We start from the raw sequence: 25,913 nt of genomic DNA on the forward strand, positions 1-25,913 counted from the left end.
CCACTAAGGGACTTTGGCTAACAAAGTTCGCAGATGAGTACAAACTGGGAGCCATTATTGAATCCCCAAATGATGTGGATATTCTACAAAAGGACCTTACAGAAACCGATGCTTGTTGCCAGAGCCATGGGCTCAAGCTCAATGCCAAGAAGTGTATAGTTATTTCCTTTGGGAAAAACCATGTACCCATGAATTACCACATAGGTGGCAGTACACTAAACACCAAAAGTGTGATAAGAGACTTAGGACACAGGTGGACAGTGGTCTCACCTTCAATAACCACATCGCCACAACAGTCAGGAAATCCTTCTATGTGGCACACCTCATCACTAAGGGCTTTTCATGCAGAAAAAAGGAGGTCATTGCCCCACTGTACTTATCCCTCATTAGCCCCATCATAGAGTACAATTCCCTGTTTGGTATGTACCTCACAAGACATCTGCAACAACTGGAAAGGCCGCAGAAACACCTCACTAAAAGAATCACAGGCCTAAAGCAGATGCCCTATGTTGACTGACTAAAAATACTCCAGCTATACTCTGTCACATATCTTCTACTCAGAGGCGATCTCTGCTTAACATAAAAGGCCATGTCAAACCCAGAGCTGTTGGACATGCTACACTTAAAGAAATCCTAATCCATCAGAGCCACACACCCTGGGGACCTAAACCTTGTCATCACAATGAACAAAACATGCTGGAGGGATAGGTTCCTGACCCAGAGACCCCCCCATACTCTGGAATAGACTGCCCATACATGTCAAGGAGAGCGTCTCCTTGGCCCTCTTCAAAAGGAACCTTGATAACTAGATGGGAGATAGGAAATTTTGTCAGTCACCCTGCTAGACAGGGGTCCAGGGAAGTAAATATGTGGGAAGAAATAGCCAGGGAATTGTTATGGCTAGACTTGTATAGGCCCTAGGGCCGATAGCCTAGTACCAATCTATGAACCTATGAGATAATTATCTAGCATGATGGCACTTTCTTCTGATATAACAAACAAGGATAAAAGAACAGTGGAATATAATGGCTGTCAGTCACTTTGTATGACACAAATGGGATTTGATTTAAGGAGAAACCTATATGGAAGTGTTTTGACAAGTTCTGGTGACTGTGGTGCTGGGTGGGAGGACCTGGTTTATGACCAATGTCCTTAGCAATGATGATGTCAGGGATACTGGAACTGGCAATAGATTTTATGCCATGTAATTGCATGATATAGCAGCTGAAAAAGGGCAGTTGCTGCCGTCAATGACGAGGCTTGCCTGTGAAATCATCCTGTCTGTGACAACTAATCTTTTATTTTGAGGGATGGTCTTTTTGTCTCAAGCTAGTTATGGAACATAAACATGTGGAGTTATTTATTTATTTATTTTTCTGGATATGTGTTATCTATGTTTATTGCATTTTACTTTGATTTCCCTTGTGTGTCAATCTACACATAATTCACTTTGTATTTGCAATATTATTTTTATTATTTATGTACAATTTATTTATCCACCTTAAGCTCTTGTAGCTGGTACTTATTTATTATAAATGCATTTATGCACTGTTATTTAGCTGAGAAAGGGCAACCATTATTTACAGTGTTAGGTAACATGCTGTGGGGAACATGCTTTTAACACTGCTTCAAATGACTACCAGTGAAAGAGATATTAAATGGTGATATAACAGCTACATATAACTGAAAGTCTCTGTCTTTTTCTAGAGTGGTGGCAGTGCTACCAAACCAGAAAGAAAGCTGATACAGATTAGAAAACTCTGCCAGACTCCCTCGGGATGTGCTTGTATGCTTTTGTCTGTGAAAAAGGCAGATACCATAGATAAAGGGTGCACTGGAAAATGTTGGTCACAGAGAAATTGGTATGGGCCTGTAACTGAACAGGATGCAGTTTAATTTGCTTGTGGAGGTTGGAAACCCACACCCAGGTCAGCAGTGCATATTCCCCTTATGATCTTGAAGCCAGGTTGCATTTTGTGGATTAAGTATTGCAATAGACCCTTTCTTGTTATCACTTCACCTTTGCTGAGACTGTGATACCACTTCATCCATTTGATGGAGTGGTACTGTGGTCCTTGGCAAAGGGTCTCAGAGGCTGGAGTTTATCCCAGAAAGCAATGGGAATAAGACATGGAACTAGTCCTGGATGGGATACTAATCCTTCACTGGAGTCATATGCTTGCATATACAAACACACACACACATGTACAAATGATTTGGGGTATTATCATGTCACCTACCTGCATGTCTTTAGGATTTGGGGAAAGAAACTTAAACCATAACAAAAACACACAAGGACACAAAGAAGACATGAAAACACCCCAGCAAAATCAGAGCCAGAAACTAAATATTTTGAGACAACATTGCTAAAGGCTGCACTTCTGTGCTACCTGAATATATAAAATGAAAACAATTATTTTTTCATAACTTTAATGTTAAGGGTTTGTGTGTGTGTGTGTGTGTGTGTGTGTGTGTGTGTGTGTGTGTGTGTGTGTGTGTGTGTGTGTGTGTGTGTGTGTGTGTGTGCACTTGTGCATGTATTAGCATAAGACATATATTTCTTACAGAGACACACACACACACACACACACACACACACACACACACACACACACACACACACACACACACACAAAAAAACCTAACATTACTGGGAAAGTATTTAAGGTGTCTAAATGTTTTATCATATGAAAAATATTTGGGAAGTGATACAAGTATGTATATGGTTTTGTATGTTTCAGTAGTTATCTTATTAAATTAACTGACTCTCACAGATCTTCATTAGCTGTTTTTGGCATTATGTCATACACATGACAACTGTGAATGCAAATAAGTAATTCTGGAGTTGCATTTGAGTGCAGCACTTAATTGAGTTTCATAATTATAGATTACATTTTTGTTGGTTGTGTGAATGATTTTAACACTACAATGAAAGACTTGTCAATATGTGCACAAATAATAGGTTTATAGTATGCTTGCCACTATTTTGGGGACACAAAAATAGCTGAGGCAGTGAACCCCAGACCATATACCTTGTTGCACTGTTTGGCGACACCTGATAAATCTAAATCAAGTCCTTCGACAGCTGTGAATAGTAGCAGAGCTACTTGAATCCAAAGACATTTACAATAGCTAAACCCTATATATTTCATAAGAGAAATCAAATGATGGAAAACACTATTCCTGAATATGTGTCAGAGCTACATAAATTTGCAGACAATTGCTGATTCCAGGAAGGACTGACAGAGACAATGAGAAACAGGCTGGTGTGTTGTATAAATGATGAGAATATGGGTAAAAGATTACAGTTAAGACAAGATTTCACCCAAGATAAAGCATTACAAATAGAAATATGCACAGGCGCCACTGAATGGATGTCTGAGAACTACATCAAGAACTGACTGTGTTACTAAACATGTTCAACACCCTGTCTGGTACCATGATTCACAGCAGGCCAGTGACTGCTGATTCAAAGAAAATCTTTGTACAATGTGCAAAACGAAAGGCTTTATTGGCAGAATATGTAAATGGTGGATTGGTCAACATAAAATGTAAAGGAATACACAACTGTTGCAGGGCACAAGGTAGACAGTCTGACAGCCTGTTTGATTTAGAACTCCAAACTGGTAAACTGTGAAGTGCATGACATTCACTATTTCTAAGTATACAATCTGACAGCTATCAGTCTCAGAGATATGATTCACTCAAGAGGTATCTGAACACAAGTGGGCATAAAACTGAACAGCAGTATACATTATTTGTGTGAATAACTATGAGGAACTGTTTCTACACGTACCATCAGGCAAAGCAAATGGTTTAAGACTGTATCTAGCAACATATTAAGCACACACACACACACACACACACACACACACACACACACACACACACACACACACACACACACACACACACACACACACACACACACACACACACACACACACACACACACACACACACACACATATGTACATATGTGTGTGTGTATTATGGGTATGCAATCCTGATCTATAAATGACCAAAAGAACAAAAGGGGCCATATATCTACAGCTGAAAAAAAGCTGTAGGTGTTATAAATCAAGGCACTTTTGCACTTTAGTGGCAATACTTTATAATGAACCACAGGCATACAATTCCTAGCAAAGAACTTTACAAACATAAATAGAAAATGGAGGATGGGGCTGGCACAGCCAGTCCCCAGGATATGTTGAAATGAAGACTCCAAGACCTGAAGCAGCAGAATCCAGAAAAGTCAGCAAACCACTGTTTCTTTCTTTTGAGAAAATTTGTGCCAATTCAGATTTTCAGGGATGCTGGTCTTTTTACAAGAGGTTCTTGGATGACATTTGTCTATTTTGGACTGATACCCAAGACAGGTTAAAGGAGTTTCTTGACCTTTACAAACCGAGTGTTTGTTGATAATATGGAATATTTGGATGTTTGTATCCAAAAAACTGAAAATAGTTTTTGTTCAAAGGTGTTTCGTAAGGACACTTTCTCAAATTCCTATCTGCATTATTCTAGTGCACATCCCTTACACCAGAAGTTAGGGATTGTTAAAGGGCAATTTATTAGAATTAGCCGCCTGACTTCTTTGGATTCTGACTTTGAAAAGGAGTGTGACATATTGGAAAAATATTTCCTGGAGAGGGGGTACCCCAAGAATATTGTAAGCAAATATAGGAACGAGGTCACACAGAAAAGGGGTGAGCTCTATTTTCCCTTACTAAGGAAGGTCCCCCTTGTGTCACATAATCCTGTGACCAGGCCTGAAAAGGTGGTTGATGTCAACAGAATTTTCTCTATGGAATTTGGGGGAAATGCCCCCATTATGAGTCAGTTGATCCAGAAGGAGTGGGCAAAATTTCAGGAATTTACAGACTAGGATGCTATACAGCATGACCTCTTACATTTTGTGTATAGAAAAGGTAAAAATTTGAAGGATTTTTTTGAGGGTCACCATTACAGTGCAGCTTCTAATAGTCGCAACAAAAGCTGTACTTATAGTTGTGGCACTTGTGCACAGTGTGGCCTTATGGTCAACTGTGAGATGATTTACCTCAATAGTAGGGGGAGGGAGATCAAAAATATTATTTACTCCAGATGCAACACCTCTGGTGTGGTCTATATGGCATCCTGTAAAATTTGTCAGGCATTCTATTTGGGTAAAACAGACAGGAAACTGAAAAGACATATCTACAAACACCTTTATGATATTAAAAACAAAAATGAGTGGAATGCACTCTATAAACACACTCTGGTGTGTAAAGAAGCAAGTTTTACATTTTATGTGGTGGAACAAGTTCCCATGGAAATTAGGGGTGGTCCATGGGAGGCTAGGTTGGAGTACTGTGAGTTGTTTTGGCAGGTAACACTTGACTCTGGGAGGCCACCAGGGTTGAATGACAATATTAGCCTGTCATCATTACTTAAGCTCAGGGCAGCTAAGTTATGAACGTTTGTATTTGTTTTTTATGTTTTGTAAATATCTAGATGTTTGTTTAGTTAATATATTTCAGTCCACACATCAATTCTTTGTGATTTTAGATCATTCAGGAGAATGTTTTTTAAGCTCAATTTATTCAATTGGTTCCAATTTATTATTTCATTGTGTTTTTAAACAAGGGTTTATAAATTGGTTTTAAATTGGATTATTAATTCACGATCCTGATTGGATCCTACTTGCATTTTAAAATGTATTTAAGCTTTGGGAGCTATTTGATGTTTTATCTGATGAAGTCTAATATTTACTTTGGGACGAAAATGACTGTGTACCATTTTGTTCATAGGTTCATAGGTAGGTACTAGGCTATCGGCCCAAGGGCCTACGTAAGCCTAGCCAGCAAGGTACCATAGCTTACGCCACCCAAGAAAGTTATTTTCCTGTGCCACTGTCCAGCAGAGACACAGAAGTGATCCCCGGGGTGTATTTCCTATTTCCCATCCACTCATCAAGATTTTTCTTAAAGAGTGCTAATGAAGAACTTTGCTTGACATAGATGGGTAGCTTGTTCCAGAGTGCAGGAAGTCTCTGGGATAGGAATCTATCCCTCCAGCATGTCCTGTTTATTGTGCTGACAAGGTTTAGGTCCCTAGAGCGTGTAGCTTGGAGGGATTGGGATTTCTTTAGGTGTAGCATATCCAACAGCTCTGGGTTTGACATAGCTTTATGTGTTAGACAGAGATCACCTCGGATTAGGTGATACGCTGTTGGCGTTAATGTTTTGTGACTGTGCTTTTGCTGTGGATTAAAGCCTTCCTGTTTTATTGCTTCGCTTCCTGAACTTGTGTTTTTTCTTGGATTATTTGGTTTTCTACACCTTTTCATTTATTTGTTGAAAATTTATAACATTAGGAAAAGTGTGAAAGTGACTAAACAATGTGTGCAAAAGTGCAGCTTGGATGATGAATGATGGAATAACAGTACTGGTAATTATAACTTCACGTATGATGTAAACGTTTGAGTGTTTATAGCTGTTATTCAGAAGTAACCCTGCTCTTGTCAACCCCATTACACAGCTGCCACTTTTACCTCTGGTTTCTACTCAAATCTAAAGAACTGCATTGGGAATCCCATATATATCTGCCCCCAAAACAGTGGGATTTTTAGGAGTAGAGCCTTATGGTGGAACTATTGTGTTAGCAAGTTGTTGTATAAAAGGAAAAAATTGCTTGTCATCTATAATAAGGCTCCATTCCTACATCACAAAAATTCCCTGAGACATTTTAGTAAGAACCTCAGGAGTATCATGAAAAAGTGTAAAGCCAAATATGAACTTTGGTTTGCTATCTTGAAATTTTATTCTGCAATGCTTCAAAGTCTCTCTTTATATATATATATATATATATATATATATATATATATATATATATATACGTATGTGTGTGTGTGTGTGTGTGTATATATATATATATATATATATATATATATATATATATATATATATACATACAGACACACACACAAACTGGGGTTTTATTGAATCCTGGATTGTTGAGTCTGATCCACTGAAACTCAGCTTGTCAACCATAAGGAACAGAGAAGATCAGACAGACCTGGATCTTCCCCCATTTAGGACTCACATTCAAAGAATTCATTTAAGTGTCATGGTTATTTTAGTGTAATGAACCCGCCACTGGGGATGCACAAGTGAGTGCATTTCTTCGTGCTGGTCCCAAGTCTGGATAAATGAGGAGGGTTACATCAGGAGGGGCATCTGGTGTAAAATTTTTACCAGATCAAATACGTGGACAACAATACAGATTTCCATACTGGATTGGTCGAGGCCCAGTTTAACAATAGCCACCATCAGTACTGTAAGCCAACAGGGTGCTGATGGAAATTAGGTTATTGATAGCTGAAGGAGAAAGAGAAGGAGAAGAAGATGGGGAAGGCATGTCCAGAGGCAGGAGGAGAGGAGGAAGGTTAGGAGCGTGGAAGTGAGGGTAGAAACTTTCAGTGTTGGCAGTATGACTGGTAAAGGGAGGGAGCTAGCTGATATGATGGAGAGAAGGAAGGCTGATATATTGTGTGTGCAATAGACCAGATGGAAGGGGAGTAAGGCCAGGTGTATCAGATGAGAGTTCAAATTCTTCTACCATGGTGTGGATGGGAGGAGAAATGGGGTAGGGGTTATCCTGAAGGAACAGTATGTCAAGAGTGTTTTGGAGATGAAAAGAGTGTTTGATAGAGTGATGTTTATGAAGCTGGAAACTGATGGTGTAATGATGAATGTTGTTAGTGCATATGCTCTACAAGTTGGGTGTGCGAAGGATGAGAAAGAAAAATTTTGGAGCGAGTTAGATAAAGTGGTGGAGAGTGTACCCAAGTGTGAGAGAGTGGTGAGTGGATTTCAATGGGCATGTTGGTGATGGGAACAGAGGGGATGAGGAGGTGATGGGTAGGTATTGTGTTAAGGAGAAGAATGCAGAAGGTCAGATGGTAGTGGATTTTGCAAAAAAGATGGACATGGCTGTGGTGAATACTTATTTTAAGAAGAGGGAGACGCATAGGGTAATGTACAAGAGTGGAGGAAGATGCACTCAGGTGGATTATATCCTTTGCAGGAGGGCCAGTCTGAAGGAGACTGGAGACTGCAAAGTGGTGACAGGGGAAAGCATAGTTAGGCAGCATAGGATGGTAGTCTGTAGGATGATGCTGGTGATCAAGAAGAAGAGGAGGAGAGTGAGGGCAGTGCCAAGGGTCAAATGGTGGAAGCTGAAAAAGGATGACTGTAAGGTGGATTTCAGGGAAGAGTTAAGACAGGCATTGGGTGGCAGTGAAGAGTTACCAGATAGCTGGGCATCCACAGCACAGGTGATAAGGGAGACAGCTAGAAAGGTGCTTGGTGTGACATCTAGACAGAGGAAGGAGGACAATGAGACCTGGTGGTGGAATGAGGAAGTACAGGAGAGTATACAGAGGAAGAGGTTGGTGAAGAAGAAGTGGGATTGTCAGAGAGATGAAGAAAATAGACAAGAGTACACGGAGATGAGGTGTATGGTGAAGAGAGAGGTGGTAAAGTCTAAGGATAAAGTTTATGGTGAGTTGTATGAAAGGTTCTACACTAAGGAGGGAGAAAAAGACCTGTACCAATTGTCTAGACACAGGGACTGAGCTGGAAAGATGTGCAGCAGGTTAGGGTGATAAAGGATAACAAGGGAAACATACTCACAAGTGAGGAGAGTGTGTTGAGCAGATGGGTAGAGTACTTTGAGGGGCTGATGAATGAAGAGAATGAGAGAGAGAAGGTTGGATGGTGTGGGATTCTCTCCCACCCACCCTGTTGTAGGTTTGTTCCTAAACCCAGTGTATCTGTTATTGCCTTATGATAATGACAACAAGACAATAAACACATAAGTATCATTTTAAAAAGTCTCTCCCCTTAAATAACTGATAAGCTTAAAGACACTTGATAAAATTACTTAATACAGTTGCACTGATTTTAGTATTAAATTACTGTTTTTTAACTATAATTAGTTTACCAGTTATTGCTAGTGGCAGAAAAATGTTTCTAGACTAGTTGTTTTGTATTGAACTTTAAATACTTTGCAGCAAATCCCCCCAAATATTATCCTAAAACCGAACTCCAAGCAGTTATAGTTTCCCCTGCCCCTAGAGTTGTTCCTGTCAGCATCATGGACCAGAACATCCCCACAACTTCGGTACTCTGCCTGACTGAGATGGGTGTCTTCAGATAGTGTAAGAATTACCTAATGCTGTCTGATGATCATCTATTTCTCACAGCATAACATAGGTGTGAGAGATGTACATATATAACATCCTTGGAGGCAAAACTCTCACACACAGCAAACTCAGACACCAAAATTGTCAAAAGCCCACCACACATCACACCTCTCCAAGGTAATCACAATACACATAATCCATTATATGCTGAGGTTCTAAAGATTAACTTGCCTAAACCTCACAGATCTCCAAAATATAACAAAGGCACAAAGCACACTCTGCAAGTTAAGCCTACCTCCTCCCATAAAACAAGGAGTCCCAAGGTCACAGATACTGAACCCATAAGGCAGACATCAACCCAACCAAACATTCCTGTTACAGATGACTCCTTTGTCAGACATACAGGTGTGTCTCTTACCAGGCTGAGCAAAGAAGAACTGATGGTTAGTTGCTTGTCTGGTGCCACAATCCATCAGATCACACATGCCCTTAAGTCCTTGAACAGCAAGTACCAGTGTGACTCTGTCATAGTTCATCCCAGTGTCAATGACTTGAGATGTACCTCCCTGGACTATATGAAGAGAGACATGATAGAGCTCTCAGACTGTATGCAAGCAAGTATAAGCGTAGTGTTGAGCAGCATTCTACCTTTTCCAAGGATGATGCCGTAATATGAGCAAAAAATAATTGTCTTCAATAACTGGCTTAGTTTTTGGTGTCATTGAAAGGTAGGAGAGGGCAATATTTGGTCAGCCTGACAGGATATGACCAATAGACCACCCTACTTTGCCAGGGATAGCCTACATCTGTACCTTCTTGTGTTTTGATTATTGGCAAAGACATTGTCCAGCCCCATAGTGTCCTTTTTAGGCAATGCCAACCTGATAAATGTACGTCATAATGAATCAAGCAAAGGAAAACATGAATGTATTACTGGTCAATGCTAGGGTCCTAAGCAAGAAAATCCACTCCATACCAGCCCTTCTCACTCTGGAGGACACCTGTGTAGTGACCGAGACAAAGGTTAATACGGTGGAGCGCACTCTGGCTATTCAGGGCTATAATGTCTTCCACACATTTAGACCAGCTACTCCACAGGTGGGAAAAAAGCTAAAAAATCTGAAGCTATCTCAGTCTTCATCCAGGAGAGAATCACATCAAGACTGGTAAAACAGCATAAAGCATTAGAGTTTATTCATGTCCAAATAACCATCAGAAAGGTCCCATACCATGTATTAACTAGTTATAGATCTTCCTCTATGACAAAAGAAAGCTACAACACCTATCTACAGGAATTGGAATCACTCAGTATTAAATCACATACATTTTCCTGAGTGATCTAAACTATCCAACTATAGACTGAGAAACCTACACCACCACTAGCACACAAGCACAGAGATTCTTGGACTTTGTTAATAAAAATGTACTGGAACAATTAGGCAGAGTACCCTCTATGTCAAATAACATCTTGGATCTTGTTAATAACATGGGAGCATCCTGCACCATCCCTCGTGTATCTTATTAGGTCTAAATTAAACTGAAACCAGATATCCCTTCGACTCATGGTACCCTTCGAAATTTCTTTAAGACAATTTACCTACTCCTAAATAATACATTGTCAAGTTTCAAATCCCTATCAAACCCAGTTAACTCCACTGAATACACAGAAATGTACACCACCACACTATACAAGCATGTAAACAACTGCATAGATTCAGCTGTACCCTGTGGGAACAAGTATAAGGTAAACCCCAGAAACAAACCCACACCGTGGAACCATAATATCAGCATGCTTTATAATAAAGGGAAAAGCATGTTGATTAAAAGTAAGAAGAGTAATTCCCAGAATGTTAGCACCCTTGTCACTAAAACAAATAAACAACTCAGGAGCTTAATAAAATCCACCAAATCCAAGTCTGAGGCTAAAACAGCTATCCAAGCAAAACACATTCAAATAGCATTTTTAGTTATGTCCATTACTACAAAAGCAGAATGCAGCAGTAACCTGAACTGTTTGTCAATAATGTTATCTACATTGAGGCTGAAGATATAATGATCCTACTGGCCTATAAATTTAGCTCTGATTTACCACTCTCTCCCCTCCATCTGTCCCTCATTATATACCTGAAACTGGCTTGCTATCACACTAGACCAAGTTCTATAAGTGTTATCAAAAGCTAGAAATGCTGCATCAGTAGGTTCCGACAATCTCCCTGGATGCATTTTAAATAACATGAAGCATGATTTAGTCACACCCCTAGCAATACTATTCATTGGCAGCCTCCATACAGGTTTTGTACCAAGTGAATGGAGAACAGCTAGAGTCATTCCCCTACATAAGGGAGTACCTTCCACAGGCCAAGGCAATTATAGACCCACATGTCTGACCAGCCTCATATGCAAAGCCATGGAAAGACTTATAATGAAAATAGTTAATCAGGACATATGGAACTTCTACATTCTGGACCCATCTCACTTTGAATTTGTCAAGGGCAGATCATGTTTACTCAACCTGATGGATTTTTTTTAAAAGGTCACCAAAGCAATGGATAAATGCTAAACAATACACATCACATACTTTGACCGGCCCAAAGCTTTTGACATACTTCCCCACTCAGACATAGTAGAAAAGCTAAATAAACTAGGAATAACCCCCCCATGTCACCTGCTGGATTGCCAACTGGCTGGCAGATAGGATGAGAGAATCATAATAGGGAAAGTTACATCCACAAGGGGACCAGTCACCAGTGGTGTCCCTCAGGGTTCTGTGCTGGGACCTTTCTTGATTGGCATCTACTTTTCTGAAGTAAAACAAATACCAAGGGCTCTGGCTGACTAAGGGTGCAGATTACTACAAGTTAGGAGCAGTCATTGAATTCCCTCATGACTTTGCCATTCTACATGAAGGTTTGTCACAAAAAAATAAAACTGGTGCCAAAATCATGGACTGAAACTAAATGCTAAAAAAAATGCATTACTGTGTCCTTTGAGAAGTCATCTATTCTAGGGAACTGCCACATTAATAATACCCCCTGAAAGTTGACCATTTGTTTGGGATTTGAGAAATTATGTACACAGTTACCTAACTTTTGAACAACGTGTCCATAATTTTTAGAAAGTCTTTCTATTTTGCACATCTTATAAACAAAGGGATTGCATCCAGTTCTAGGGATATCATTTCCCCCCTTTACTCAGCCCTCTTTAGGCCATTCATTGAACTTAACACCACCTTTGGCATGTGTCTGTCCAGACACATGCAGCAATTGGAATGCTCACAGAGATACCTTACTAAAAGGATACAAGGACTAAACAACATGTCTTACACAGACTGATTCAAAGCCCTTTCACTATCAATGGTATCTTAAAGATTTCTAAGAGATGACCTGTGTTGGAATACAAGGCAGCCTCCATTCCAGTCCTGACAGATTTACTGCACATCAGCAAGTCAAATGGCATCAGAAATACACAGTCTAGGAATCTAAACCTCTTCTGCAACATCAACAGAATGGTTTGGAGGTACAAGTATATCTCTCAGAGCATACTGCTTCTATGGAATAGACTCCCTATCTACATAAAACAAAATTCATCCCTGTGCATATTCAAGCGCAACATGGATGTATGGATGGGAAACAGAAAGGGTATTCCAGGACCGACCCCTGTACTGAATGAAACTATGTTGAAACTGTTCCTGATTTTGCAGAATATTCCTTATTTTGCCTCATATTTTTGGTCTGTGCCTCATAAAATTGGTGGTTTTCTGCCAGATCATTGAGTATTACAGTTATTTAATGGGGACGTTGGCTGTGGGTGAAAGCAACTTACCCTCTAGCCATCTGCTCAGCATACAGTCTGACTTTAGAGGACTTGTGCATTTGTATGGAATACATTTGGCTTCTGCTTGTGCCAAACAAGGTGATACTGTCCCTGATTTTGCAGAATATTCCTGATGTCTCATTTAGATGTGTTCTTCAAAACATTTGTCTTTTCTTGCAAATCACTGAGAATTGCAGTTACTAAATAATGACAGACGTCTGAGTTTCATACCTTATATCCTTTAGAAACCTCATGCCACAGTAAAAAAATGTTACTGTGGAATCTCCTTTCCCCATACTCAGAAATCATAGTAGAGCAATATTTAGCACCTGTCCCTGATTTTGGACCTTTTTCCCTAATTATATTCTGGCTGTGTCCCTGATTCTTGCTCTGTATTATTTTTATCACTGTCAGATAAAGTGTACACAACAAAATGTCTGTAACTGCTGGGTGGTGTGAGAGTGAGTCTGCTGTTTGTGGATGAAAGGAAGTTACTATCTTGCTGTTTACATATTTAACCGTCTGGTTTCACAGGACTAATGTGCATTTGTGTGGAATAAATTGGGATACTTGTGAGCTATCTACTGTTTACACAGATAAAGTTGAAGTTACACATTTAGAGGAAAAGGCTGAAAGTTGAGGAGTTTCTCCTGAGATAAGGACAGATGAGGAATTAAAATATCTAGGTGTAAAGATCTGGAACTCATATGAGAGCTTAATGAAGAGGTCATGGGGAGTAGCAATGGAGAAAATTAAACAAAAATTGCAAAAATGAAAATTACTAATGCTGGATCTGAAGCAAAGGGCCCAGGCTCTGCATTGGCATGTAATGCCATAGAGTTTATATTGGGCAGGCATTTTGATTCCCACCAGAAAAAAAAGCATCATTAATAAGTTGGTAAATTGAATGAAGGACTTAGTTTGGGTAGGAGAGAAACCAAGAGTCAGATGGGAGATAATGATGCTACCAAACAGAGGTAGTAATGCGGACTTCTGGATATGCAACTGTATTTAAGGGCTGTGCAGCTTCCAACATATGCAAAATGGGCATTATACTGCATAAACCGCAAAATGGAAAGATATGCTCGAAAATCACTTTTGAGAAATTAATAATTGTGATCTCTTAGAGCTTTTCTGGGGAGCAAGAGCTCCAAAGTAGTTAGGATGTTCTATTTTTAAGGAATGGAGCTGGGTAATGAATCAAATTTTCTTGACATCAGAATTAAATCTGTAGATAGGATCTACTGTCAGAGATGGGCAGACAAGAACTACATGTTTGCAATGGAAGCAACAAAGTACACAAATTAGGTACTGAGGAAGAATTTCTAACATAACAAAGACAAGTATAAACTTTCAGATGACCTTTAGCTACAATATTGGGAGATGATCAATGCTTTAAAAAAGATGGTTATGCTACAAAGTAAATGAGGAGGAGAGACCTAGCATTATCAGATGGTTAACACATCTGAGAGAATCAGTACAGGAAAAGATAATTTTCTGTCTCTGCTAACTATAAGTTGTTACTAATGGGGTTAAGGGACTATCCCCAAAACTCAAAAAGAGCTAGGTACAGCCTTTAGATATATAGATAGATTAGCAACACTGGAGGCAATCTGTGAAATGCCAGCTAAAACAATAAAGTCTAGGAAATTCTAAATATTTGCATATAAATGTCTCCAAAATACCTTATAGAGACAAAGAAGAATGTTAGCCAATGAGCAGATGAGTTATTGGAGGTGTGGGGAGAGAAGGATTGGAGGACTGGAAACATGTTTTGGAATTTTAGTGGACTTACAGGCTATAAAGCAGAGCTGAAAAAGGTAATTGAAGAAATCAGAAATGAAGAGGTATCTCTCCCAGAAAGGAAATACTTCCTAATGATACTGGCGTGGGACAGGGAAATGGACAACTAGTGGAGATGATATGGATAATATGTTTATTCCCAAAAAAACTGTAACCAAAACATAGGCCAGCTTCGAGAGAAAAATTGCACAGGACACTAAGGATAATCACAAGGCTTTCTTTAGTTATGTTAGGAACCCAGGTGGGAATTCCCAGATATGCTCAGAATTAGTCCAAAATGACAAAAAATACACGAAACCCACAGACATTGCCAACATCCTAGCTGACAGGTTCAGCACAAACTTCTCCCCTCCCAAAAGGGCAAATATCTATCCCCAAGAGCTGCTGCCCCAGCAGGCTCTCAGCTCTCAGCCTCTCAAAACTCTCTCAAGCAAAAAACAAAAACAGCAATGAAGGACCTAAGACGGGTGTAGAAGCCAAGGCCCTAACATAAAAGAAGAGCTAAACCCAAACATAAAACTACTGTTCAACTACATCATTATTACAACAGTGGTCCCTCCCATATAAAGAGTGTCTCACAACATCAACAGGGTGGTAAAGGTGGTGCCTCAACGGATCCTGGAAGCCCGCCCCCATAAGAAGGAACGGTCTGGTCTGCAGGATCATGGAAAGGATGGACTCATAAGACATAAATAAAATGGGACCCTACAGACACTGGATCTACCCAGTTTCGCTTAATCCTGGGGCAGATCCTAAACCTTACCTGGTTGATTTCTTTGAAGAGTGTTGTGCCCAAGGCATTGTACAAGGTGGTCCCACACAACTACCTGACCTGCCAACCTCAAAAGCCTCTTAATAACATACCCCCCCATTATAGATAAGATAAATTAAATCCTTAAAACTAACCCTATGTTATGTCACTAGATGGGCTCAAAACTGGCTCACCAAGAACCACCAATTAATTGCTGATTGCTCCAAGACTCACAGAGTCCACCCCAAACAAGGCTCCCCCCTAGGACCTCTCTTGACCTCTGTTGTTCGGTATATATTTCTCGGAGGTACAGGCCAACATGGAAGGACTGTGGCTGAGATGCGTGCATGATGACAAACTGGGCACCACATAACTCACTCTCCAGCCACAACACATCTCCTCAAAAGGGCCTCTCAAAACAGAACACTGGGTGCCAGAGCCATGGTCTCAAGCTAAACAAAAAGTGTATAGTCATCCCCCCTGCAAAAAACAAAAGTGCCACAAATTACCACATAGGTGGCAATCCATTAAGTACAGAAGGCGTAATTAGGAACCTGGGGACCCAAGTTGATAGCAATCTCATTTTGACAACCACGTGGCCAAAGTGGTTAGAAAAACATTTTATATAGCCCACCTAATCATGAAGGGATTCACATCTAGATCAGGGAGGTCATCGTGCCTCTTTACTCATCCTATCAGGCCCATAATTGAGTACAATGCCCTTTTGGGATGTACCTTACCAGACACCTGCAGCAACTGAAAGACCCCCAAAGTACCTCACCAAGAGGATCAAAGGGCTCAAACAGATGTCATATGCTGCCCGGTTAAAGAAACTCCAACTCTACTCAGTGGCATACCATCTGCTCAGAGGTGATCTGTGCCTGATGTATAAAAGCCATGTCCAACCCGAATTAATGGAAATGCTGCACCTCAGAAAATCCAAATCCCATTGAGCTAGAGACTTGAACCTCAGCACTGAAATAAATAGGACATGCTGGAGGGACAGATTCATAACCCAGAGGCTCCCTTCACTCTGGAATAAAATCCCAGTCCAGGTTAGGCAGAGTCCCTCATTGACTCTCTTCAAGAGGAATCTTGATGAGTGGATGGGAGATCGTAGGTTTACCCCGGGTATCACTTTTTTGTCACTGTTAGACAGAGGCACAGTATGCTAACCTTGAAAAAGGGCATAGCAAAATTAATTTAAAATGGGTGGCGAAAGCCAAACCCACTCTGGCTTGGCTTATAAATGCCCTAGGGCAGATAGCCTAGTATGAACCTATGAACCTATGGAAGAATGTACACAGTCCAAATATAAGTACATTAAAAACATTGCTTGAGGATTTGGGTTAATAGAGTATTGACAACACATAATAGTTCCAAGGGTTGGGCACATGAGTTTACCAAGCACTAACTGTGAACATTCCCATGTAAATGAAGATGAGTCTAACATTCTATCAGATGTCTACATTCTGAGCAGGAGAAGATCCCCCATGAAAATGAGGATGGGTTTAACATCCTATCAGATGTTTTCATTCTGAGCAGTTGAAATGCCAATCAGGTGGAACTGGGTTGTCTCACAGTGTACTACACCCCCCCATAACAGTATTTATGATAGCATGTAGAAAGTTTGGTTCTGAAGAAGTCTACAAGGATGAAAGTGCTTATCCAAATAAAATATATAAAAGAAATGATCGCGAGTCAATCTCTCTTTTGAAGAAGGAGGATTTAGAACTGGATTTATTTTTTAGAAGTAAAATTACTTAGCTATAGGGACTGCTGTATATACTTGGACTCTCAACAATCCAGTACTGGAATTTTGGTTTCTCCTGATGCATACCTCTGTATACAGCCAGGCTGGATTGGAATTACTGAAGTCTCTGTCTGTGGATGACCTTTTATTGTCAGCACACGGAATTATTGGATGCATCGGCTAGTGAAAGTGACAGAGAGTGGATTGGGGCAAAGTAAAAAAGGGAAACAAGGATAAAGAGAGATAGGGCCCACTCCCACTAATGTGTGTGTGTGTGTGTGTGTGTGTGTGTGTGTGTGTGTGTGTGTGTGTGTATACACATACATAGTGTATATAGCTGTATTCTTAACATTAGCGTAAGTTTAATCAAAGGTCAACAGTGTAGCTCATGCATTGCACTGCACTGAGAAAATTGATATTAGGGTTGATTGACAAGAAATTTGGTAAAATCTTTCTAGTACTGCATAAAAAAGATACCTCTGATTTGAGATACTAACATGGACAGAGCATGGATGGACTCATTAAGAATATATACATGTATAAAAGTATTGAAATAAGGGTCTTCATGTATTAAAGCTAGCAATTATACAAATTCCAGAGATATTTTTATTGTAAGTGTCAGTGTTAACTTGGTTCACCTGTTTTATTTTCAGTATTAAATGTACTTAAAGAGGAGAGATGTCATATAAAACGTGAACAACTGCTGACATCCTAAATGACTGGTGCCATGCATGAGGTCTGCCAATAAGTGTAATATATTTGTTTAAAAGAATTATAAAGACAAGTGTATCTAAATAAAGTTCAAATTACATCACACTCAACTGTCCCCGAGTTCACCAAATGCCCCTGATTTTGTCTCATATTTTTTTTTTTTGCCAAATCATTGAGGGCTGCATGTCTATAATAATAGCAGACATTTAAATTTCAGACTTCATGTTCTTCGAAAATACATGCTAATGCAAAATTACCAAATTAGATGAGGCACACACATCAGCATTGCTATAACTGCTAGGTGGGTGTGGGGGTTGTCTGTGGATGAAAGTAATACACTTTATTGCCATCTGATCTGGTTAAACTGTCGACTTTGCAAGACTAGTGTGCATTTATGTGAAATAAGCTGGTATACTACATGCTTGTGTAAAACAAACATGGAATACTTTATTTAGTCCATAAATATTTTACCACAGTCAGACATCTGAGGTGTACATAGCCATCAGTAGGCTATGATTGCTGAGTGTGGAGGATGCCTGTTAAACAGTCATTAGTCTAGCTTTGCAAGACTAGTGTTCATTTAGGTAAAGCAGGATGGAGTAATTTACTATGGTCATTGGTAGATTATAATGACAGCAATGTGAATAGTGTTAAATCTGCAGAGTAATGTGCAATTGCTTTCCACTACATTTGTTGCAATGAAAAAGAGAAACAGTGCACATAGTTGATAGAGTTATCACCTTTCCCTCTTTTAGCAGGGCAGTTCTGACCAGTGTGATGGTGGGGGGGCATAAAAATATTTTCTTATCTTTTTTCTAAATTTTGCAGAAAACCGTAACACTTATTTTAAATTGTGTTAATAGTAAATAAGTAGTATAAACAACCAACATCAGAGATTATTTTCTTTTTAAACAAAACAAAAATAATTCATTTTCATTGCTTGAGGGCATGGTTTGCCTGCAAATAAGTTTCATTAAGAATGTCTCATGTGGGCATCTGAAAAAGACTGCAACCCTAACAGCTGACCCTATATTTTGTACATCAATCCATTTCTAAGGTTCTGTGGATGTTAATAGTTTTAAAGATAGTAGTGTTTCAGTATTACAAAAATAACTCAGAGAAATACAGAACTGTTGTTGTCAAAGATTATGGTTTTGATGAAGTGTTAGTATGTTGGATTGTAACAAATTAAGGGGCAGAAATGGAACAGAAGTGAGAAAATGTAATGTATGAAGGCCTTTGTGCCTCAGTTAAAAAATCTCATAGCACAAATTCAGGAAGAGATTGCTGTACTTTTTGGTGCTGTGCTTGTGAAATATGTGTGAGAGAAACAAACAGCAAGCATATTTTTTCCATCATTCCAGCATTCAGGATAAAGAATATTCTCCTGGATTGCACCGATAGCTTTGATATCTCAGAAAGAGTATGGGAAAAGGTCTGTTAGTACTGGAACTGCTGATTGATAATCCCTGTAAAGGCCTGCAGGATAGTTACTATCTTTGGCTGGAACTGTATAACTACTGTGAATAGCTCTGAGAGAAAGTTATATGAATAATCAACAATAAAAGTTTGGTCATCCACAGGAACCAAGCACAATGTCTCACAGGCGTAAATTATAAGAGCAGCAACTCCAAATAACAAATCCAAACAACGAAGATAATATTATAATGTAATGCAAAGAAACGAACTAGGCAAGGCAACAAGTTCAGGCTATTATAAATTGTGAGGTTATATGAGGTAATTTATGGGAAAAATGCAAGCACTCCTGCTACAGAAGACGTGCAAAATGACTGGGACTCACATTACTTTCAATGTATGTTAATGCAGTGAGAAGACAACACCACTTAATTGTGTCTAGCATGACTCATATGAAGGAGGCTTTAAATGGATTCTAGAAACTAGACATGAAAGCAGTACAACAAGAGTATATTAATATGGCAGGCTTCATGATGAACATTCTTGGTAAAACATTAAAATTTACTAAGAAGTATGTAGATTGATGTGATTTTTATGCATTAACTTATTCAGTTTTGACTAGCAGGAGCCTGATCAATCCATTAGCTTCCCAGGTTTTTCTAAGCCAGGCAATCACTTGCTTTCTGAGAGCTTTTTGCTCAGAGGTGCAGTGGATAGGGTTGTTGCCTCACAGTTCTCTGGTTCGATTCTTGGCTGAGGTGCCTTCTGTGTGGAGTCTACATGTCCACCCTATGTTTGTGTGGGTTTTCTCTAGGTGTTCTGATTTACTCTCACATTCAAAAGACATTCAGTATGAATATTCGATACTCTGAATTGGCCATTGGTGCAAGAATGTGTGCTGGTAAGTGGTATGGAAGAACAACTGCAGTAGGGCTAGCTACCCAGTGGTGTGATCCTTGGATCTAGATGATTGTTACTGGTGGAGTGAAACCCCAACACCATGTGGAAAATGGGAAAAACGAGTTGTGGATGGATGGAATCTCTTCAGTAGATACGGGACTACTCACTGGAATTAGTGTCAAAGGTCTGTCTGTCTGTAGATGCTGATTTCATATTGCATATTTACAAAGTAAAAGTATTTTATTTGCCAATAATTGCTTGTGTTATGGTCAAATAAAGGGTTATATCTCTGTAAGTGTGCAAGATAGGTCCAAAATATCAGCAAGAGAACTACACACAAGTTTGAGAGCTTTCCAAAGGTGTATGACAAGTGGAGGTAACATACTGCTGTTCTGTGATATTGCAAAATCTGTGAAATGCATGCATACACTTTTACAGTATTTCAAAACAATATTAATCTACAACACCATGCATGTCTGATGACAGGTATCAATCACAACATTGTGGGCTTTAATGTTTTGTATAAGCCGGGGATCCATTATTCAACTGTGAGCCACACAGCTTTTATGAAATTAATGTAGTTAGGAAAATGTAATCAATAATCATAACTGCTTTACCAAAACATAATTTATATATCTGAATGTCTTCAGATTACCCACCATGTTAGATTACTGATGCATGAATGGATCACTATTAATTCTATTAACTTACTTTGAAACAATACACTGCTTATGTTTACTTATTTTAGTATACTAACAAAGGAAAATTCATTGTTTGATATGAAAGCTATTCAAAGATTTTACCTTAATGACATGCCAGTGGTACTGCTGTTTTAACAGGTTAACAACAGTAGGGATGCCAAAAGATTCACGCACCACATCCTGGGCAAGTTTAGCATCCTGATGTTGAACTGTCAAGTTCCTGAGGGAAGAGACAGCAGCCTCAAGTATATCTTCATTCTGTTCTGCTCTTACTATGACATGAATTAGTATCTCAGCACCGTTGCTCTGGGTTACCACGGTCTTGTTCCTATTGTTTTGACAGGTTAGGTTTGAAAGAATACCTGAGCAACAAGCTACTACATCTGGGTTTTCATTGCTCAGCTCATGCACCATGATCTTCAACAAGTTGTCCAGTCCATCCTAGAATCAAAACAATAAAATGTGTCAAAAACGTGTGAGAAATATGAAGCAAATATGTGCAGCGCATAGTGTCAGCTGTGAGTGGCACCTTATAACATTAAAAGTTATCAAGTTATCATAGATATCAAATTATTCATAGTATATAAAGAGTAAGGTTGCCTTTATAGTAAAATGTCATGGTCTTAATAAAACACAGGCACACACACACACACACACACACACACACACACACACACACACACACACACACACACACACACACACACACACACACACACACACACACAAAAATGCACAAAGGCAAACATGGACATGGGCAAACCTGCACGCATACACATAGTTAATGCAACATCCCTATTTTGCCGCTTCTTTGGCAGCTTTCTCATTCAACTAAATTCACTGGACACAACGTATGATAAATCAGTTTACCTTTACCCTAGGAAGAACAACCTTCTCCTCTTTTTATGTTCTTTAATGTCACAGCTTTCCTCACTCACATAAAAGATGACTAACTCATCTTATCCCTAAGCTACTGGTCCTCCAAAATTATTAGAAATACCTCACCACTGATCCAAGCACATTTCACTGAAACTCAAATGGCTGAACACAAATCACTGAAAGCACAATTCAGTGAAAACTCAATTCACTAAAACACATTTCACAGAAAGTTATATATGGATTTTTCCCCACTGTAGTGCGACCCTGGAATTAGTATATATAGTAAGGGGAGTGTGGGGGTGTAGCCCCCCACATATTTTAAGTATATATTATGTTCGGAAAAGAGTAGTATATTGAAATTGCAATTATCCCCATATATACTAACTCCAGGGTCACACTACAGTGGGAAAAGGCCATATATAATTTTCAGTGGAATGTGTTTCAGTGAATTGAGATCTCAGTGAATTGAGCTTTCAGTGAAATGTGCACACTAATTTGACTTTCAGTGAAATGTGCTTTCAGTGAAATGTCCTAGACTCATATATATATATATATATATATATATATATATATATATATATATATATATATATATATATCTTTGGGTCTACTTCATTTCACTGAAAGCTCATTTCACTGAAACTCAGTTGCCTGTGCACAATTCACTGAAAGCTCATTTCACTGAAAACTCATTTGACTGAAACTCATTTAGTTGAAAGTTATACATGGCCTTTTCCCCAATGTAGTGCGATCCTGGAGTTAGTATATAAGTAAGGGGGTGCCCCCCACATTGAGGGTGTGTGGAGGGCGTAGCCCCCCCCACCGCTTTTAAATGTTTAAAGCCATAGATATGGATACTTACAAGACCAATGAATAACTCTTTCCAGAATACAATATATAACCAAACTATGTGGGGGGCTACGCTCCCCTCACCCCTCCAATGTGGGGGGCTGTGCCCCCCACACCTACCTTACTTTATATACTAACTCCAGGATCACACTACAGTGGGGGAAAGGCCATATATAACTTTCAACAAAATGAGTTTCAGTGAAATGAAGTAGACCCATATATTTATATATTTCCAGCTTCTCTCATCCCTTTCCCATTCATTTTACATATCTTTAGGATGGATTTGCCCTGCACTCTTTCTGACAGCCTAATGATGTCTTTCTATGGCAGTCAGAACTGGATATAGATCTTAAGGCCCAGTACAGAGGGGGTGTTACATATTTGTTACTGGTAGAAGCATGTCTGGCTCAACCAATGCCCTGCACCAGTATCATGAACCAACACCCTACCCCCCTCAGAGTGGAAAAAAAGGCACTTCACTACTTTATTGTAATAAGCCAATTGGTACAATGTAGTGATCGTCTTATTAGGTTCATAGGTTCATAGGTTCATACTAGGCTATCTGCCCTAGGGCATTTATAAGCCTAGCCAGAGTGTGTTTGGCTTTCACCACTCATTTTAAATTAATTTTGCTATGCCCTTTTTCGAGGTTACTATACTGTGCCTCTGTCTAACAGTGACACAGAAGTGATACCCGGGGTAAACCTATGATCTCCCATCCACTCATCAAGATTCCTCTTGAAGAGAGTCAATGAGGGACTCTGCCTAACCTGGACTGGGATTTTATTCCAGAGTAAAGGGAGCTTCTGGGTTATGAATCTGTCCCTCCAGCATGTCCTATTTATTTCAGTGCTGAGGTTCAAGTCTCTCGAGCATGTAGCTTGATGGGATTTGGATTTTCTGAGGTGCAGCATGTCCATTAATTCCGGGTTGGACATGGCTTTATAAGTCAGGCACAGATCGCCTCTGAGCAGGCGGTATGCCACTGAGTAGAGCTGGAGTTTCTTTAACCAGGCAGCATATGGCATCTGTTTGAGCCCTTTGATCCTCTTGGTGAGGTACTTTTGGGGTCTTTCCAGTTGCTGCAGGTGTCTGTTAAGGTACATCCCAAAAGGGGCATTGTACTCAATTATGGGCCTGATGAGGGATGAGTAAAGATGCACGATGACATCCCCTGATCTAGATGTGAATCCCTTCATGATTAGGTGGGCTATATAAAATGTTTTTCTAACCACTTTGGCCACGTGGTTGTCAAATGAGAGATTGCTATCAACTTGGGTCCCCAGGTCCTTAATTACGTCTTCTGTACTTAATGGATTACCACCTGTGTGGTAATTTGTGGGCACTTTGTTTTTGCCAAAGGGGATGACTATACACTTTTTGGCGTTTAGCTTGAGGCCATGACTCTGGCACCAGTTGTCTGTTTCTATGAGGCCCTTTTGGAGGATGCTTGTGTCGGCTGGAGTGTCGATTATGGCGCCCAGTTTGCAGTCATCTGCAAACTTGGTCAGCCACAGTCCTTCCGTGTTGGCCTGTACCTCCGAGAAATATATACCGAACAAGAGAGGTCCCAGGACTGAGCCTTGTGGGATGCCACTTGTAACTGGTTTGGAGTCTGACATGGCTCCAGCAATTCTAACCATGTGGGTTCTGTCCTTGAGCCAGTTTGCAACCCATCTAGTGACATAGGGGTTTATATTTAAGCTGGTGAGCTTATCTATAATGCCTGAGTGGGGTATTGTATCAAAGGCTTTTGCGAGGTCCAGGTAGGCTGTGTGGACCACCTTCCCCTCATCAATGGCCTTGGTGACTGTTTCAAAGAAATCAACCAGGTTTAAGAGACAGGATCTGCCCTTAACAAAACCAAACTGGGTAGGATCCAGTGTCTGTAGGTCCCCAATATCTTTATTTATGAGGTCCATGATGATCCTTTCCATAGCTTTGCAGACCAAGCTAGTCAGGCTTATGGGGCGATAGTTTCCAGGATCCGTTGAGGCACCACCTTTGTGTAGAGGGACTGCTGTTGCTGTATGCCATTCTTTGGGTACATATCCTGTAGTAAGGCTGAGATTGAACAGTAGTTTTATGTTTGGGTTTAGCTCTTCTTGGAGTTCATGTAGGACACAGCCCAGGACACCGTCTGGTCCCATTGATGCTCTGTTTTTTGCTTTGGAGAAGGCAGCTCTTACCTGAGCATCTGAGATGTCAGGGGGGCAGCACTCTGCTGGGATAGATATTTGCCCTTTTGGTGGGGGGGGGGGAGTTTGTGCTGAACCTGTCAGCTAGGATGTTGGCAATGTCTGTGGGTTATGTGTATTTTTTTGTCATTTTGGACTAATTCTGAGCATATCTGGGCATTCCCACCCAGGTTCCTAACATAACTAAAGAAAGCCTTGTGATTATCCTTAGTGTCCTGTGCAATTTTTCTCTTGAAGCTGGCCTTAGACGATTTTATGAGTTCCCGTAGTTTTTTGCTAATACTGATCAGAGATGCCTTCCCTTTTTGGGATTTTGCTCTATCATGTAGTAGCTTCCTCCTTCTATTGTATAGTTTGTTTGTGGCTGGGGTCCACCAGATAGGACATCTGCCTTTGGAGGATTGGGACTTGGTTTTATTTGGGATTGCATGATCCATGCATTCCTGAAGGTGTTCATAGAATGCGTTTATAAAGGATTCTGCGGTCTGGGCATATTTTCCACAGGCCCGGGGGCTTTGAAGGATTCCACCTCAGTTTTGAGGAGTGTGAAATTTGCATTAGAGAAGTTTTTCACTGTGGTTTTCAGGGCAGGGGGTGGAGTCGGGATGTGAATATCCAGTGAGATTAGTTTATGGTCTGATCTTACCAATGAGGGATACACTTCTGGTCTGGAGCATAGAGTCCCCATGTTGGTGATGATCAGGTTCAGTATGTTTTCCCCTCTTGTGGGAGTGGTAACAAGTTGTTCCATAGCATTTGAGTTTATAAATTCTAGGAACCTTTGGGCTAGGGTGTTGGAGCTAGAGTAATGCTCCCAGTCTATGTTTGGGTAGTTGAAGTCACCCAATAAAATGGTGTTTGGAGAGACCTTCATATTTTCCAGTGTTCTCAGGAAGGCCAAGTGGGGTTCTTGGGTTTGGGAGGGTGGTCTGTAGCAGGCTATAAACTG

General features: G+C 40.0%; 1 protein-coding gene across 7 annotated transcripts in view; it reads right to left on the bottom strand.

Moving 5' to 3' along the window:
• LOC122787886 (junction plakoglobin-like) overlaps positions 1-25,913 on the bottom strand; it is an 803,785-nt gene that overhangs the window by 466,298 nt on the left and 311,574 nt on the right. For all 7 annotated transcript variants that reach the window (XM_044054804.1, XM_044054805.1, XM_044054806.1 and 4 more), the window contains one exon: positions 21,141-21,479. In XM_044054804.1, coding sequence (XP_043910739.1) covers positions 21,141-21,479 — 339 coding nt within the window. The remainder of the gene's footprint in view (positions 1-21,140; positions 21,480-25,913) is intronic.

The sequence above is a fragment of the Protopterus annectens genome, chromosome 13.part0 (genome assembly GCF_019279795.1).
Source record: "Protopterus annectens isolate FY-2018-M chromosome 13.part0, PAN1.0, whole genome shotgun sequence".
NCBI lineage: Eukaryota > Metazoa > Chordata > Ceratodontiformes > Protopteridae > Protopterus > Protopterus annectens.